Here is a 19955-nt window from a genome sequence, read left to right as displayed (position 1 = left end):
AAAGTGAATGCTTTCATTTCACCTAGACTCATGAGTGCTGTTGATGCTGCCACATCTGCCTTGTAGACTATAATTTCCTTCTTCATTCCAGCTACTCCCTGTAGCTCATAAAGTCCTCCTCATAAATTCCGCTGGACTGAAATATAGCATAGTACTTCCTGGTCTAGATTCCACTATTGGAAATGCACAAACAATGGATAAGAACTGTGAACAAGAAGATTCCGTAGGATTCAGCCTATCAGAGAGGGCCTTGAGGTTCTGCTTTATGAGCCTGCAGGCAAAGAGTGATCATTTACCTCTCAAGCAGCCTCTGGTCATCTGCCTTTGAGCCATCAAGATGCCTATGTCTCCTCTTCCGGCAGCTATTTTTTCTCATATGACAACTATTGGCAATGTGCCTCCTCCTCCACTTCGCAATATACCAGGTGAGTGGGGAATACTTTGATGATCTCACACATCTACCGTTGTTTTCAGTGGTTCTTACCCCAGATACAGCAATCGCGGTATTTCGGGGTTGATAGGGACATTGGGAATCTTATTGACAGTGCTGTGGAATGGAAAGAACGTAGACGTGTAAATCCTGCTTGTTCTACTTGAAGTCATTTCAGTTCTCTAAGTCTCTACCCAGAGTTGGTCTCACTACCCTTAATGGGATAATTAATGCTTAATATTCTCTAGGAGAATTCTCATTTTAATTTGACAAGGAAAAAAAGGATAATTCCTACTATTCAGACTGAAATTTATTCTTATTTAACTTTTTTATTTTCTAGTCTTTTACTTATAATATTATAATAATTAAGTATAGAACTAGATACTTCAAAGTTTATACAATTGATAGTATTTTCTTATTTTATGTAATTAATCTAACCCAAAACACATTCTTTAGATTGTAAAAGCTTCTTATGGCCATTGAATTTATAGGTCTATTATTTGATCACTGTAATTCTGACTAGCAATATGTATCAGTCCCAGTATTAAAAATTAAAAAAAAATGTTTGGATAACAAAGGTAATACTCAGGACCCTTTTCAACTTCAATAAAGCATTAACTCTTATTTTATTATTCATTAGGCAGATTTATAGCATTGATTCGAAGAGGCTAACCCATGCATCCTTTTACTTTCCTGTGAGAGTTAATTTCTCCAAATACATTTAAAAAAAGTTAATGCTCACAGTCTCCAGGTTTAAAGGTATCACAGGTGGCATTTGATACTCCTTGAAGGGGTATACTGATGTCTTCGACAACGTTAGACAAAATCCTTATGTTAAACAAAATTAATTCCATTTATACATTCGTATTATGAAAACAGTCTTGCATCTGGTCAAAGTTTTCTACTTCTACTTGAGTGGAAATAATAATTAAATGTGATTTTGCTAAAAAAAAAAACACAGCTTCTGCTATTCAGGTTTTATTTGTGAAAGAGAAAATAGAAATCACTGTAAAATAATTTTTTTTAAAGCCCAGGAAACTCAGTAGCTGGGAGTTAAAAGGTCAAATTAATTTAGAATCAATGAGATGAGATTTGTGCTACCCTCTGTAGTGCCTCCCAAGGACACTTAACTCCTGTGAAGTGATTAAAAGATGAAAAATCAGCAGCAATTTAGATCTCAGAACTGAATAGAGCATAATGGAAAGCAGTGGAGCTCCCAATGTTCTCTTCAGAGGTTCCCACTTGATGTTCTATGTCTGTGACTTCTCTTTGAGGACGTGCCCTGCTTGCCTTAATAACTGTCTTTTTGCTAACTGTAGCAAGGCAACAATTCCCCTTTGTAAACTCTGATTGTCTCACTGCTGAAACAGTGATCTCATGGAAGTCAGTGTGTGGTGAATGCTTTCCACTTATGAAATGACTGAACCTGCATTACAAAGGATATCTAAATGAATTTAAAATGCAGGAGACATAAATAGGAATGCATGTTTACATACCTAAAAGGAAAATCCAGCCATTATAGACATCCTTGATACTTTGTATTTTGAGTTAGGTTGGATTTAGTGACTCATATTCACCTTCTCTGTAAGTATTTACATGTGTATATTGTTAATTGAGTGTTTTCTATAGGTAGTATGGAAACATCTAGCATGTTATTTCATTTCTTTTCTTTTTTTTTTGAAATGGAGTTTTGCTCTTGTTGACCAGACAGGAGTATAATGGCATGATCTTTGCTCACTGCAACCTCTGCCTCCCGGGTTCAAGCAATTCTCCTGCCTCAGCCTCCGAGTAGCTGGGATTACAGGCATGTGCCTCACGCCCAGCTAATTTTGTAAGTTTAGTAATGATGGGGTTTCTCCATGTTGGTCAGGCTGGTCTTGAACTCCTGACCTCAGGTGACCTGCCTGTCTTGGCCTCCCAAAGTGCTGGAATTACAGATGTGAGCCACCAGGCCTGGCAAATTTTATTTCTTAAAAGAACACTATGTCTTTGGTGGACAGAATAATGATCCCAGTGATATCCCTGCCTTAACTCACAAAACTTATGAATAGGTTATAGAACATGTCAGGGGGAATTAAGATTGCAGATGCAATTAAAGCAGCTGATCAGCTCATCTTGAGATAGGAGAATATTCTAGATTGTCTGGGTGCCTGCCACAATTGTGAGACCCCTTATAAGTAAAAGAGGAGGCAGGAGACTCGGTCAGAATGATATGTGAGGAAGACTTGACTGGTCATTGCTGGCTTTGAGCATGGAGTGGGGAAACCAGCCAAGGAATTCAGGCAGCCTCCAAAAGCAGGGAAAAGCAAAGAAATAGATTCTCCCCTAGTGCCTCCAGAAGCAATGCAGTCCTGGGGATGCCATTTTAGCTCAGTGAAATCAGCTTCAGAGTTCTGATTTACAGAAGTGTTAGATAATACATTTTTTTTTTTTGTTTTAAGCCACTAAGACAGTGGAGTGGTAATCTTAAAGCAGCAATAGAAAACTAATACGTGTTCCAGTTTTACACTTAAGGATGATAAGGCTTAGGTTTCATACTAAGGTTCACACAGTTAAGTGGCAGAGGCTCCTCATAGTGCCATCTGTGTAAATGAACTCTCTCTACTCACAACAACAAAGCCAGCAGCATTTTGGGTGGCCCCTTACCTCCTGCCCTGAATTCTTGCCCGTTTGACTACTTAGATGCTATTGATGTATGGGAGGCAACATCTCACACATCTTGAAACAGTCCTCCACTGCTATCTTTTTGACTCTGAAATTCAGACGCAGATACTTCAAATAGTTAAGCTTCTTGAGCTATTTTACTGCTTACCTTTTTTGTTGTTTTCCTTGAAACTTTCAAGTCGTCTTCTCTGCTCTCTTGGACTTGTACCTCAGGATTTTTCAATTTGCTAACCTTAGGGGAGGAATGAATGTTCTCAAAAGCAAAAGAGTTACGTCACTTTTTATTCAGGATAGAATTATTTTAAAAACATTACAGCTAGCCAAGTGTACAGTTTTACCAGCTAAGTGAAATAGCATCTGGTTTAAGTACACACATGACCCATTATTATTATAAGTTGATTTCCCGAAGAAAAAGAAAGAAAGAAAAAAAAGTCTTATTTAAAAAAATTTTAATGAAAGGTAAGAAGCTATCCTTCACTATTTGGTGTATGGTACAGTTAGCTTCCTTTGTTTGGGTCAATTTGCTACTACTCTATTTCTTCACACAAATTAGGCTTATTCTTCCGAGAAAGAATGGCTTTAAAAATATGCTTTACATTTTGACTACTGGTTGACTTGAAAAAAAATCATTTCTGTGCTTTTTCGATACCAAAAGAGTTTTAGGTTCACAAAACATTTGTAGGTACCTTTTATTTGTTCCAACATAGGAGTTGGAAGAAAAGCATTCAAGATAAGACCAGAGACACATCAAGAAAATTAGAAACAAGATAGTACTCTTAGGCAAGGTTTTTTTTTTTTTTTTTTTTTCTCCTTTTCATTTTGTGGCTTACATTTACTGAAAACCTGAAAAGACTGTGTCATCATTCCTAAGACTTCAAAGGCATTTTCTGTAATTTGAGAGTTTTTCAGTTCTTTAGTAGCCAAGGATTAAAGGTACATATTTGAAAGAGTGAGTATTAAGTTTTAAACCATTCAAATCCTAGGAATGCAGGTAAGAAAAGGGGAGGCTTGTCAGTGAAGAAAAAAAACAGGGAAATGGATTGTATAATGTGTAAAGAAACCAAGTTTAAAAAAAAGAAAAAAATAAGAATGAAAATTCTAAGAAGGAATAAAAGGTAGGGAAAAGGCTGAATATTTTTGTCCATTTCTATGTTTATATAATCAATAATAGTCCCAATGGAAACTGCCATCGTAAAATTCAGACGTATTGAAGTTTTTTTTCCCTCACCTTAGTCTTTTAGGATAAAAATCATTTTTTAATCCCAAAGAGAAAAAAAATGTATGTTTTATTGCAAAGCAAACATTTAGTCTTTTTCCCTACTACTGTTAGAACTATTTTGATGTATTTTTTGTCAATCCATTTGAGTGGCCTTTTGAAATTAAGCTATGGGAACTTAAATGTGAGCCTGATGGTACCCAGGAGTTGAGGCAGGAAACAGGAAATGAAGTAAATTGCAACGCCTTGCAAATCACATCTCTCCACTAGATGTCAGGCTAGGTCTCTCCTGAGTGTCAGGCTACTGCTCTATCAGCCTGTTTCAGAAATTAGTCCTGTTCTTAGTTCCAGGTTGCCAGTCCTTCAGCCAACTAGATTGCTCCTCCGGCATCTTTAGCGGAAGTGATCTTTGGTCTTCCTTCAAGCATATATATGGTGAACTAGATTTGCTTGTCTGATAGGATTATTAAACTTTTTTGGATCACTTTAACTCTCTACTCAAAAGCTGTCAGGGTCCTACTTGCCTTTAAAACTTAGATTACAATCTATTTTCCACAATCCAGCATTTAAATCTTTCATAATTGGGCTAAAATGTGTCTCTTGTGTTCTAGATCCTATACTTACATTGATGTAACTCTCCACTACAGCTAAAATACTTTAATTGTTATTCCTTAAGCCTATTTACCAAAACTTATTAGAGGTATATGAAGATTTTGAAGGTTAAGTTAAACATTTAGTTGGCCACACTTGACACATATGTAGAATAAAATTACAGCCTTCCATGACGATAGTGTTAGGGTTTCCTATTCTGTGGAAGAAGTCTTCAGATTCCAGCCCTCTTTGGCCACCCACACAGTAGCTCAGGTTCAAGGTAGTGAGAGTCACATAGGGCAGGTACTGAATTGGCCTAGCTTAAAACCCTTATAAACCATCATCTTTTATAAAAATTCCCAAGTACTCAGGGTAGTTTCAGTGACTGCTGATAAGGTATTTGTATATTGTCTATAGTGCTTTCTAGTCCAAATGCAAGTCATCAATCCAAGATTGTTGTTATTATCAGCATTACTGTTAACTGTACCTTAATCTGCCCTATAAGGAACAGAGCTGGAGAGTTCTCATGCTGATAGGAAAAATGTTCCTGTAATTACACCATCATAATCTTTACCATACTGTCATGCCTTAGCTCATGTTTCCTGTGTTTGGAGTTCCCTTTGCTCTTCTTCTATTTGTTCTAATCGTTTCAGTTCTTTGGAGTTTTCCTAAATTAATCTCCACAAAGCCTCTCCTGGCTTTTCCAGTATGAAGAAATGTTATACTATTTTAATATAATAGTTATTAACTATAATCACATTTTATATAATATTTATATAATTTTTTTGTATAGTCACTGTAGAGCCGGAAATGGGATTCCTGGATCATATGATAATTCTATTTTTAGTATTTTGAGGAACTTTCATACTGCTTTCCAAAATGACTATTAATTTACATTCTCACCAACAGTATATCAGGGTTTCTTTTCCTCCACTTTCTAACATTTATCTTTCATTTTTTGACAATCACCATGTTAACAGATGTGAGGTGATATCTCACTGTTAATTTAACTTGTATTTCCCTGATGATTAGAGATATTAAACATTTTTTTGTTGGCCATTCATCGGTCTTACATTGAAAAATTTCTGTTCAGGCCCTTTGCCCATTTTTCAAATTGGACTATGTATTTTCTTGTTATTGGATTGAGTTCCCTATATGTTTTGGATATTATCCCCTCATCATACATATGGTTTGCAAATATGTTCTCCCATTCTGTGGGTTGTCTCTTCACTCTGTTAATTATTTTCTTTTCTGTGCAGAAGCTTTGTAGTTTGATGTAATCTTATTTAACTACATTTACTTTTGTTGCCTGTGCTTTTGGGAAAGCTGAGACAGGAAGATTGCTTGAGCCCATGAATTTGAGGTTTCAGTGGGCTACGATCACGCCATTGCAATCCAGCCTGGGCAATAGCATAAGACCCTGTTTTTTTTAAAAACAGGATTGATTTGTGGCGAATTGACACATTTATAATATTGAGTGTTTCTACTCAATAACTGGTATCTTTACAATACTTAGTCTTCCTACTTCGCAGACTCAATGACTCATACCTGTGATCCCTGCTTTTTGGGAAGTCAAGATGGGAGGATCCCTGGAGGCCAAGAGTTTTAGCCTTGGCAACATAGTGAGACATTGTCTACCAAAAAATAAATGCGTAAATAAATCTTCCTACTTCGAATTTTTGTAGGTTTTCTTGTATGCCACCAAATAAAATTTATCCCTAGGTATTTTATCTTCTATTATGAATGATATATTTTTCTAACTGTAAAAGTCAGTATGTGAGAAATATTAAATCTTACAGATATTGGAAGTTCAGTTTAAAGGAACTTATTTTTCTAGAGCAATTTGACATTCCATCATCTCCATATTTTAGTGGGTATTTTAAAAAAACATTGTTACATAATTACAATACAACCATCAAGATCAGAAAAATTAATATTGGTAAATTACTATACCATTACAGTACAGTACAGTTCGACCTCATTCAAATTTGACTGATTGTTCTGATAATGTCCATTCTAGTAAAACAGTTCAATTCAAAATTTCATGTTGTTCTGGTCAATGTTTTATGCCAGTACTATACTGTTTTTTTGTTTTGTTTTTGTTTTTGTTTTTTTTGAGACAGAGTCTCACTCTCACATCTGTCACCAGGCTGGAGTACAGTGTCACGATCTTGGCTCACGGCAACCTCCAACTCCCTGGTTCAAGTGATTCTCCTGCCTCAGTTTCCTGAGTAGCTGGGGTTACAGGCACGTGCCAGCACACCCAGCTAATGTTTGTATTTTTAGTAGAGACAGGGTTTCACCATGTTGGCCAGGATGACCTCAGTCTCCTGACCTCACGATCTGCCTGCCTTGACCTCTCAAGGTATCAGCCACTGCACCTGGCCCATACTGTTTTAATAGATTTATATTTTGAAATCAGTGTGATATTTTTAGCTTTGTTTGTTCTTTTTTCTTGAGATTGCTTTGACTCTTCAGGATTTTGCTGTCTTAGCTCTTCAATTTCTTGCAGTCTAGAATAGTTTCTCAATTTTCTTTGACTTTCATGACCTTGATACTGGGAGACTACAAAGCAGTTATTTTGTAGAATATCTTTCAATTTGATTTGTTTGATAATTCATCATGATTAGATTTGAGGTAGACATCTTCGTAAGAAATATCACGGGAGTGATTTCATGTTCTCACTCCATCTTATCAGGGGCCATACGAGCTCAGTTTGTCCCACTCTTGATGATATTCACTTTAATAATGATTAAGGTGATATATGGAAAGCTGCCCAGCTATAAATGTACTCTTTTAAAATTAATATGTTGTGTGAAGATGTGTTTTAAGGTGTGTAACTATTCCATTTCTCATGAAATATTAAATTAACATTAAATAAATACATTACCCATTTTTTATTTGGGTTTAAAAATAAAAAAGATATAAACTCTACGTTTTCTATTTTACTAAAAGTGTTTTAATGAGTTACCGTTGTATGCTTTGATCACATTATTTAGTTTGGACACTGGGAGCACTTCAGGTTGGTTTGAGCATTTCTTTGCTTCTGACACAGTGAGATTTTTCAGGCTCTTTTCACATTTTCTTTGTCTGATCCCTGGAATCAGCCATTTTCCCTAAGAGCCCTGGTTTATTTTAATGAAAATTTGTATTTAGAATTCAAGATCTCGGTGCTCTGAGTGTTTATTGATCTTAGGATGTCATTGTTCCCAGGCCCTCTCAGTGGACAGATCTGGGAAATACAAATTCACATTTATATTTGTTTGTATATGAATTTATATATATTAAAAACTGTGAGTTTACACTGATTTCTTTAATCCTAATGTAGCACCACAGTCTCATTCTGATCTTCTCCCTTTCTGTATTTCTAGCTCCCATCTCTGAAATGAGAAAGGTTTCTCCTATTACATTTAAAATAACATTTTTTTAAAATTGTACTTTAGGTTCTGTTTTTTTGAGCAGTTTTCTTGTTTGTAATCTATCTTCCATATTCACTGCCATCCTATCTATCTCCATTCTGACATTTAGCTCTGGGACGCGCCTTCTGCCTCACACCTTACAACTGCTCTCCTTACCTATCTGGTTTCTGAGACTCTGCACAGGCCCACCCCAAAAGTGGATGCCCTCCACACTCTGGTCTTGGATGCTGTGATACCTTACCTTTCACCCCCACCTACTCCTGGTATAGATGTCTACCATCTGCTGCTGTCCCAGTGGCTTTAGGACTCACTGTTCAAGGAAAAGGGCAAGTTGTTGAATTAGTTACTTCTGGAATCAACCACTTCAGTGAGTACTCTAATGGGTTTCTGGTCTATCTATATAATTATAATAATAGTAAAAACTGAGTTGCATCTCTTTTTCTAATTTTTATATCTTGTACATTTCTTTTATTAAATTGTGTCTTGTGGTACTTTCAGAAATTTGTAGCACTAGTGTATATCTTTATCTTGTTCCTGAATTTAATACTATTGCTTCTGGTGTTTCAACAAGCTTCTGTCTTTTGGTTTGATCTACTTACTAGCTTAAAAAAATAAACATTTTTCAATGTAAGATGCTAAGAACTATGTTGAAGTTTATTGAATACTTTTTCTGTATTTAGGGAGATTACAATTTTAAAAATTTTGACTTATTGTGGAAAATTACATTCCTATATTCTCTAATTGACTTTGATTCCTTGGATAAATCTTACTTTGTTTTATGATCTTTACTCTGTTAAAGTGTTGCTGGGCACTATATCCTTATATATTTTTTTGAAAATACTCATCTATATTTGCAAGTGAGGTTCATCTCTGGTTTTCTTTTTCATGTCTTGTCATATTTGCATCTAATTGTTTTGCTTGCTTCATCAAATCATTGGAAAACTTTCCTATGTTCTGAATTATTTATCAAGCATAAGTATTGTCATTTCCTTGAAGATTTGATGAAATCCATTGTGATAATGCCTTGTTTGATGACTGTGTGTATATGTGTGTGTGTGTGTGTGTGCGCGCACACATGTGTGGTGAAGGAAAACTGCTTTGAGATTTTTCTCCATCTTTCCAAGGCAATTAATTTACTTAGCCTTTTCTCTTTCTTCTAATGTCAAATACAAATAATATATATTTTCCTTAAAAATCATTTTTGTTTAGTTACGATTCTTTTGACCTTACATGTTTGTGTAAACACTTGTCTGATTTCTTTTATAATGATATATATTGTTAGTTCCCAATTTTATTTCTTACACTGAGTACTTATGCCAAACTTTTCGTTTAGATATGCCTGTGATTTACTTTTTGCTTTCCAAGGAACCAGCTCTTGATGTTTACTTTATTGTATTTTTTCTGTTTCATAAATTTGTTAATTGCTTTTCTTTGTTTCTCCTTTCCATTTTTCTTATGTGTTTTAATTTTCTTGTACTACTTGAGTTAAATGCTAATTTTTTATTTTATTCTGTTTTTTTTTCTTGTAATATCAACTATTTTTTTCTTCAGAGAAATACTTTACATTCCACAGGTTCATGAAAAGATTACTATTTTTACTTTATAGTTTTAATATCCTCTTAATTTAAGAATAAAATTTCCCACATGATTAATATATGTAAAATCTCCTATATCCTTAGTGATTCATTTTCTATTTGATTTTTGTTTGATGACTAAGGGAAGTTATTGTGTGGTTCAGTTTGCCTCCATTTATACCTGCAATTTTTGCTTTATGAATTTTGATGCTGTATAATTTGGAACAAAATTGTTTAATATTTGATTCTATACCTAAATCAAATCTATTCCTAAATCAATCTATGCCTAAATCAAATCAAAACTTTAGACAATGCATATCATAACCTAGTATGAAATGAGAAAAATTTCCCTCTTCACGTATTGATTTTATTACAAGAAATATGTTTAAGTCTTTGGTCAGTTATAGTTATGTCTTTAAATATTATTAAACCTTTCTTTTTAATATTTTTTATTTACTTTATAAAAGAATATGTACAAATATATATTATATTTTCTCTTTTCTGCTGAAACTTCACATTTGTTACTCATTATTATACTCTCTTCATTATAATCTAGTAATAATTTATGTTAATGTTTACGAAATTTGCCTACACTTTATTAGTATAGTTTGCATACTATTTAAGTCTTAGTTGTATGGGTATGTGATTTCTTCACCCAGTGCTTACTAGGCTAAAACTGATATCCAAATAATATCTCTGAGGTCTCATGTTTATTAGTTGGGGAACAAAATTCATGGGTCATATTTTTTTTCTTCTCTGAGTTTGCCTTACTCTTTGCCAGGACACCACTGTAGAGAAGTCTGTGGCCAAAGTTTTTCACTTGTAGGAGGCTTCCTCTTCTGGCTTGCTGCTAAAATAATTATTTCTTTATCTTTGAAATATAGAAACAATTAATTGCTAATTGAATAACATCCAGAACATCTAATCTTCTTATAAATCACGTATCATGATTTCTCTTTGCCTTTCTGGGTCATGGTATTATATTTAATTCTCCAGATTCAAATGTTAATATAAGAAAAGTATTATTGCATTATATCTTTGAGCATTTGTCTACTCTTATTTCTGTTTTCTTATTCAGAAATCATTTTTACATATAGTATCTGTTCTCTATTTTCATTTATTATTTTCTTTTATTATTCCTATCTGGGTGAATTATGTGTCTACGACTATATTTTTAAAAATCTTTGTCATTTTTGCAGTTTCCAACATGGATTTTAGCTCTGTCATAATTTTATCTTCTATTTCTTGCCTGCTTATAATTTGTTTTCTTATTTATAGTTAATGCCTTGTAATTTTGTTTTTCTTTCACCAAAGCTATGTGTGTATATGTATGTGTGTGATGGAGAAGCATAGATTTTTGCTTATTTTCCGGCATAATAATTATCCTGGTGCATACTACTTGATTTTTATTTGATAAGTTAATAATTTTACCTTTTCCCTTAGAGCATATTGTGCTTAGGTTACAGGATTATTAGTGGTTAGTTTTTGAAGGTAGATTACTTGTTAGAAAATAAGTGGTGGTGGAGAGTGCACTGGTTCAGCAGACAGATTGAATTTTTTTGTATGTTAATGTTGAACACTTTTCGTCAACTCTCTTCTGTTCTCTTCCCTAAACAATATGCCCCTAATTGATGCTGTCATCATTTATATTCCACAGGTTCTGTGTAGTTATTTGGCCACAATCATTTCTTTTCAGTGACTGAGATCAGCTGCTTCTGTGTTGGTTGTCATATATCATTGTCCTCTGTATTATCATAACAACTTGATTCTGAAAAAAGAAATGAGTGTTATGTGGGACCCTTGTTTAATCTTGCCTCTCATGAATGTCATTGGTTCAAGGAAATCTCCTTAGTCTATCCATGTTTGAAGATCTTCCCATTTCAAGTAAGGTTTAATGGCTGCATCCTTCAGAGCTATATCATCTTCCCCTGGAGAACTCTTCCTATTTCCTCAAACAAGAGAAGTATGCGTTTTCTCTTGTACTTCTTTTACAGTTTACCGGTGTCTCACTATTTGGTTGATATTCTTCAGAATTCATAGTTAGAAAATACGGTTAATCCTCAGTGTTACTGAAGAGTGGGTTCCTTCCCCCAACTTTTCTTTTATTTTTTACTCTTTATGTTATTTAGTCGGCTGTTTGTCATGATGAATAGATTTTTAATGGCAAAAAAATGACCTTGACTTGATGTTCAATCTCATGTAGATGGGAGATAAAATGATTAAAGTATGATTTTCTGCAAGAAGCAGGATATTTCTAGAGTGTTGAAAATATTCCTTTAATAACATATTTAGTTCCAGTTACCTGCCTTTGTTATTTTTTCCTTGATTTGGTTTTGATTTCATATAACTGACATTCATCTGACAAATTCGAGTCATATTATTATTATTTATACATTACAATTTAATAAATAGTATTTAAATCCAATTACTATGATAAGTTCTAGTGTTTTGGTTCAAGATAAATAGAAAATGGACACTGTCCTCAGGGGGATCATCATAAATCTGAAGAAATATAAATTAAAAAGTCATAAAGAAGATACTGTTTGCTTTGGTGCAACTATTTTTGTGGTGCTATAAGAGCACAATGGAGAATACACTTAGTTTTTTCTATGGAAGATGGGTTTCAAAAGTGTCACTGGTTAACTTCTGAGGTGGATCTAAAAGTATGGATGAGTTTTTTAAGTTGAGTATTGAAGCAAAGAGAATATAATATCAAAAGGACAAGATATGTTCATGAAGCACCCAGAATATGTGTTGTTGAAAGATGGAAAGGACTGGGGAGAAACTTAAAAGGTGGTGTTCAATGAGGTCACGAAGTTAATTTAGATATAATTATAAGAAGCATGTATTACCTACAACGGGATTTAAAGTACAAAAGTTTTACAATCACAATGGAATTTTAGAAAGCACTGTGAAAGTAGCCTGGAAGATGTGTTGAAGAGGAAGAAGCTGAAGTCAGGGACGTTAGTTAGGAGATTATTGCAGTATTACAGATGAGATTCAAAGAGAACCTGAAATAAAATATCGACATGTTGCAAGCATGTGAATAGTACTGCTTCACAATGTGCATATCACATGGCCCTACATGGTGACTTCTGATTGATGGCAATCCTGATTGTCGTTGGAATTAGAGGAGATACACAGTCATTCATTTGTATTTGAGGTTTTCCCATGCCGACTCAACCAACTTTGGATCGAACATAATAAAAAGTAATAATACTGTAATAAAAATAATATAAAATGTGAAACAATACAGTATAACACTATTTAAATAGGATTTATATTAGGTATTAAAAGTAATCTAGAGAAGATTTAAAGTATATGGGAAAATGTGCATTGGTTATTTGAAAATATGCCATTTTAACACCCAGTCAATGAGCAGGAACAATCTAGGACCACTCGGGAATTGTCCCTGTCAGTGTGCCACTATTTATTAATAGAAGAACTTGATTGGGTGTTATTATTTCACCTCTGAAGATTTATTTATTCACCCTTTTTCAGGGTGCCTTATGCTTATCTAATATTACTTACAGAAAAATTAACTTTGAGATTTTAGAAAACAAAAAACTAGTTGAAAAATGGACAGATACACTACTAGCCATTAACATAGGTATGTTTAGTGACCTCACTAGATGGGTTTAGACTTACTTTAAAACATACCCCTCCCTGTAATTAAATCACTAATCCAAGTATATAGGAAGAATTAGTCATGCTTATTGTCTCTGAAGGATCCTTTTTTAAAAAAATTTCTTTCATCAAGCTTCTGTTCAGCACTTCAGTCCTATGCTAGAATTCACTTTCTACTTATTACTGTATGAGGGTTGCTATTCTTACTACAAAAAGTTTGTTGTTAATGTTTCTGTTGCCATTGCTGCTGCTTCTTTTGTGCTCTAAAAATCATATTAAGCAAGGTTCCATTTATCATTGGATTAATTATTAGAGCATGTACTCTAACACCTTTAAGCCATTTTACCCTGTGTTTTCCAGCTAACTGTGTGCTGATATTTCCACAGGATCATTGTGATATTTTTTTCTATGGCTATGCTGTCCATTTCTTTCTTGCCTTCTAGCCACTGAGATAAGCCTGGTCTCTGAGTAAATCGTGGCTATGTATTTACAGAATTTCTAAGGCTTCACTTATTCTATTGTTTCCTCTCAGCTTTTTGCAAAGAATATTTATATACCTCTTACAGGAAAGCTTGGTGGGGAAAAATAGTTTAGTTACACTTCACACAAAAACCATTTCTAACTTCCATCACAAGCATACTTAATTTACCATGTGCACACATATGAAGATATGTCTACCCTGAACAATCATTAACACATATAAATGATCTACAATATACCATTCAGATTAAACATTGGAATTTAGTTTTTCTATTCCAAGAATATACAATGTGCCTTATATCAATAAAGATATATTTTTTTTTATTGCAAAGTGGGCTTCTAGTTAAAGATTACTTTTCTAACCCTTTTCTAGCCCTCTTTCAAACATACTCTAGTCTAAACCCTTGATTTTAACCCCATCATAGGGTTAAGGCTTCCTTGCTTCTGTCAAAAGTCAGGCTAAGGCAAATTCATCAGGGAAAAACAAGACTGGAAAACAAATGTAAACTTGGTACTCTTTGAACCTCTTTAAACTTTATCCCTGTATTAAATTTGATCACAAGCTCAACATCTGCTCTTTACAAAGTTACAATTTTGTGGTGAAACTTTTAGCTTTTTTTCTTTTTAATGAAACTGCTTTCAAAGGCAAGATCCATTATGTTGTTCAACATCCTCCACAGAAAAGAGCCTTGCAACAAATACCTCTCAGAACTGAGGATAAGCAAAGAAACGTTTTGATGGATTAAAGTGTTCTTCTACTAGGCTGTGAGTGCTATACAGCCCATTCTATTTTTGAGTTTACTTGGCTGTTCCAAGCCTGCTCTGAAGCCTTGACTGCTGTACCTTTTCTCAGGCAATGTTAATGTTAGATAAAAAGCAAAGTAGTCGTTTAGTTTTTCTATACTTTGCTAGCAATTCTTAGTCTTATTTTCTCTGTTCTGTAATTCTTATTTTTTTCTGTAACTTGTTTTGAATGAAGAACAAAGAATATTTATTTTTTTTAAAGCCTCCCTTTTTTGGTCAGAATTTCTCAAACCTTGACCTTTTTCCAAGTCTCTGTGGTCCTGTTTCCCTTTCCTGTCCATATAATTCATAAGCGCTATTACTGACACTATTCTCAAACACCATTAGAAAAATAGGCTAAATGAATGCTTTATAGAAGTTCCTTCCTAATCTATATAAATATTTATGATTAAGATTTTATATATCAGAAATATTAGTATTCTTAAAAGTAGTTTAGATATATCTAAGCTGATAGCTTGATTCATTTAAAATAAATTATTCCATATGATGCTAACATATAATTTGGTATTTTTTTTGTTTAAGACTTACTTGAGTAATATGGATAAGAAAATGCCTAAATTGTGTAATCAGTATTTTCAAGTTTATTAAATCATGTGATTTATATGGATAGCAATTAGTTGTTGGCTTAAATTTCCCTTATTTCATTTTCTTATTTAGAAAAACGGTATTTGTATTAGTGATTAATAGCTAATTTGTTATTGATGATTAATTGAAAGGATCACAACATTTTTGTACAAAGTCAAATTTTACAATTCAGAAAACTAAAACAGATAAATTTGGATGTCAAATTCCAATTCTTCATAATTAGAATGTGGTCAGTGACTGCATTTTTTAAAGTGTGAGAAAAGCATTAATCCACTGATTTTCTCAATAACTTTTCACTAAAGAAAAATATAACATGCCTAAGTGAGTAGCTTTTTTTTTTTAACAACATTTCTTTTTTTTTTTTTTTTTTTTGAGACGGAGTTTTGCTCTTGTTACCCAGGCTGGAGTGCAATGGCGCAATCTCGGCTCACCGCAACCTCCGCCTCCTGGGCTCAGACAATTCTCCTGCCTCAGCCTCCTGAGTAGCTGGGATTACAGGCATGCGCCACCACGCCCAGCTAGTTTTTTTTTTTTGTATTTTTAGTAGAGACGGGGTTTCATCATGTTGACCAGGATGGTCTCGATCTCTCGACCTCGTGATCCACCCACCTTGGCCTCCCAAAGTGCTGGGATTACAGGCTTGAGCCACCGCGCCCGGCCAACATTTCTAATAGTACTAATTCTTCTGCTGTAACCTGAAGGCCTGTAATGTGAATGCCCATCATTGTGAAGATGCTATAATACTCAATACTCTGTCTTCCTTTTCATCTAATTTGAAGGATGTCAGCTCATTCTGGCACTGAAAGAGAATGACAACTAGCTTGCTTCTTGGCTATGATGACTATCTTTCTGCTCTTAAAGACTCTTTTATGATTTGCTTACATTTGACCTTTAGAAAAAATTGGAAACTGAATATAGACACTGGAAGGTGCTGACAGAGGGGGATCCAAAGATGGGGACCTGCATAGGATAGAATAGTCTGGCATAGGTAGGATTGAATCAGAGGGCAAGAGTGAAAGTGAGAGACAAATTAAGAAAACTCTTACTTGAATTGCCATGTCTGGCATTCCGGAACCAGTTTGCTTTCTAACAGTATTGGATAGGGATTCTGCAAGGCTTGCTTTAAGAGAAGTAACATTATATGACACATACAAACTTCAGCATTTACTGGAAATAAAAAAATTCCAGACCAGATTTGACATCAATTAAAAAAATTACATTCTTTCCTCATTTTAATTACCATATTCAATTCTACTTGTGTATCAAACAAAGACTGCTAATACCTCACTTCCATAGTCACTGAATTCTTTTATGATGATGAATGTTTGCAATTAAACTCTATTTACACACTTGCTTAATAAGATTAAGAAAAATTACTCATATCTTTAATTGATTTTTTTTTTCAGACTTGAAAAAGTCTAAGCACATTAATTATGGTCAGTTGAATGCATTATGCCACATTAGAGGACAACACAGGTAAGCTATTCATGCATTTCTTTTTCTGTCATTCAAATGAATACGAGTGTTTTTGTTTTAGGGATAAAGTGCAGTAATAAACCATTGGTGACTCTCACAGGTACCTGATTTATCACACAGATAAAAACAGTTGAAAACCTGGAGGTTATTTCTTCAGATTGAAGGGGCAGAATATATGTGTCACATCTTAAGGAAACAATTTAGTGTGAAACAAACATAACTCATCCCTAGCTGGCCCTTTCTAGTACGTAAAAAGCAGTCATAAGGGGGAAAAAGCCTTAAGTGGTTGAAAACAAACATACTGAGTGAAATAACTACCTGAGCAGTGACTATGTAATGCCTCGTTGAAATATACTGGAGCCAGAGAACTAGGAAATATCACTACTAAAAGCTCAGGATTCCTAAGATGTATACTTCTTGAAGATTTAATTTTAAAAGATCAATATCCTTGACAACTCCTTTCTCCAGGTTGAATTTTTGGAATTATAAAACTGGTTCTTTCTTTCTATATCTATCAGTGTCCATCCATCCTCTTACCTTCCTTTACTCATCTTTCATGGGACTGTTGAGAAATACCTTAGGTCTACAGAGTTTTCTCTGTCTACTTTAAAACATCTCCAAGTAACATCCTTGTGACTTGTCATATCCTTGCTACTTTGTTATCCATTTCAAATTATTTTTATATTGGTGTCTATCTTCTAATTTCTTCTTTCTCAGAGAGAGAGAAGATGACATGCAACTTTGATATTGCTTGGATTTCAATCAAGAGGGATCATTTTCCCCTATGCGTTGCTGCCTCCTTCTCTCTCGCAATGCCTTTCAACATGGAGTAAAGAATGAAATCCACACACTCTAGAGACCTATTGCCTGGTGTGAATCCTGCCTCAGCCACTTACCCTCGGTGCAACTTTAGACTGCTTACTACATTTCTCTTTGCCTTGGTTTTTTCATTTGTAAAATGAAGATAACAATAGTACTTACTTTAAAATGTTACCAGGATGATTAAATGAGCCTAATATAGGTAAAAATTTCTGGCACATAGTAAGGGTTCCAGAAGTGTTCATTATTTTTATTATTTCTGTTATTCAGAAAAGCTCATCCAACATTTTAAGTGCTTTTTAAAATTTTTAACATCCAAGCAAGCTTTGAATGTGTCTTATGTGTTGTTCCCTTTTCTAATGCATGAGAAGCTAGTCAAGGCTGTTGGAACTAAATGTCCTTTTTTCTTTCATTTTCATTTTGCTTTCTAGCCCAGACTCATTTCTTTTTTCAAAATATTTCTAGATTTTTTTTCTTCTGGGGGATCATAATAAGAGAGACTGAATCATCTAGTTTTAGTTCTGTCTAAGTATCCCCTCTAAATAAATGTGATCAACCTTCTTCCTGGATGGAATCATTCCACTTGGGGAGTGTTCTCTCGTGAGACAGTTATCTAATTCAGGTCCAGCCTGGCTGTATTGCCTGACTCCTTCTGTAGTAAGTCTTAGGTTTACTTGTCTTCTGTTAGCAATGCAAATCCTGAAATTCTTGGATGTGTTCTTTTGGAGCATTGGTACACACCAGGGTCCTGGGGAACAGGTTTTAGTGTATGCAGGTCTTAAATCATTCTGTTAGAAATACAATATATACTTACAAATACAAAATTAAATGTGAAGATGAATACTTATTTGGAATGAGAACAGAATTACAACAAATTAGTAAAAGCTTGAAAATTCAGGTCCTTTTTCTCCCTTGATATTTCTTTCTTTTTACACACACACACACACACACACACACACACTATTGCACTTTAGGTTCTGGGGTACACGTGAAGAGCATGCAGAATTGTTGCATAGGTACATACATGGCAAAGAGGTTTGTTGCCTCCATCCCCATCATATATATCTGGCATTACTCCCCATGTTATCCCTCCCTAACTACCTACCCACCACTGTTCCTCCCCTTGTCCACCCCCACAGACCTCAGTGTGTGGATGCTCCCCTCCTTGTGTCCATGTGTTCTCATTGTTCAATGCCCACCTATGAGTGAGAACATGCGGTGTTTGATTTTCTGTTATTGTGTCAGTTTGCTGAGAATGATGGTTTGCAGGTTTATCCATGTCCCTACAAAGGACACGAACTCATCATTTTTTATGGCTGCATAGTATTCCATGGTGTATATAGGCCACATTTTCCCTGTCCAGTCTATCATCAATGGGCATTTGGGTTGGTTCCAAGTCTTTGCTATTGTAAACAGTGCTGCAATGAACATACGTGTGCATATGTCTTTATAATAGAATGATTTATAATCCTTTGGATATGTACCCAGTAATGGGATTGCTGGGTCAGATAGAATTTCTAGGTCCTTGAGTTTGCGAATATTTTCTCTCATTCTGTAGGTTGTTTCTTCACTTTGTTGATTGTTTCCTTTGTTCTGCAGAAACTTTTAGTTTGATGTAATCTCATTTGATCATTTTTGCTTTTGTTGCCTCTGCCTTCAGGTCATACTCAAGCAATCATTGCTTAGACCAATGTCATGGAGCTTTTCTTCTATATTTTATCCTAGTAGTTTTATCTTTAAGTTTTAGATCTTTTGTGTTTAACCCACTTTGAGTTTATTTTTGTACATGGTGAGAGGTAAGGGTCTAATTTCATTGTTCTGCATGTGGATATCCAGTTTTTTAAAGCACCACTCATTAGAGAGACTATCATTTTCCCATTGTGTGTTCTTGGCAATTTTGTCAAAATCAATTTATTATAATTGTGTGTTTATTTCTGGGTTTTCTATCCTGTTCCATTGGTTGATATGTCTGTTTTTATGCCAGCACCATACTCTTTTGCTTATACCAACTTTATATTTCGAATTCAGGGAGAGAGATGCCTTTGGCTTTGCCTTTTTTACTTGAGACTCTTTTGGATGTTTGGACTCTTTAGTGGTTCCATACAAATTATAGAATTTTTTTTCTATTTTTGTCAAGTTGACATTGGAATTGTGACACAGTTTGCATTAAACCTGTAGATCACTTTTGGTAGTATGGACATTTTAACAATATTAATTCTTCTAATCAATGAACATGGTTATCTGTCTATTTGTGCTTTCAGTTTCTTTAA

General features: G+C 34.4%; 1 protein-coding gene across 1 annotated transcript in view; it reads left to right on the top strand.

The window, feature by feature from the left end:
- Positions 1–204: 204 nt before the first annotated feature.
- The window catches only part of CNBD1 (cyclic nucleotide binding domain containing 1), a 472954-nt gene continuing 453203 nt past the window's right edge, over positions 205–19955 (top strand). Inside the window, 2 exon segments of the mRNA XM_074386907.1 lie at positions 205–425; positions 16797–16866. Of these exon segments, the coding sequence (XP_074243008.1) occupies positions 338–425; positions 16797–16866 (158 nt within the window). The 5' untranslated portion in view covers positions 205–337.

This window comes from Saimiri boliviensis, chromosome 15 (assembly GCF_048565385.1).
Source record: "Saimiri boliviensis isolate mSaiBol1 chromosome 15, mSaiBol1.pri, whole genome shotgun sequence".
In the NCBI taxonomy this organism is placed as follows: Eukaryota; Metazoa; Chordata; class Mammalia; order Primates; family Cebidae; genus Saimiri; species Saimiri boliviensis.
Note: the sequence above shows the minus strand (reverse complement) of the source record. Positions and strands in the feature narration are given on the sequence as shown.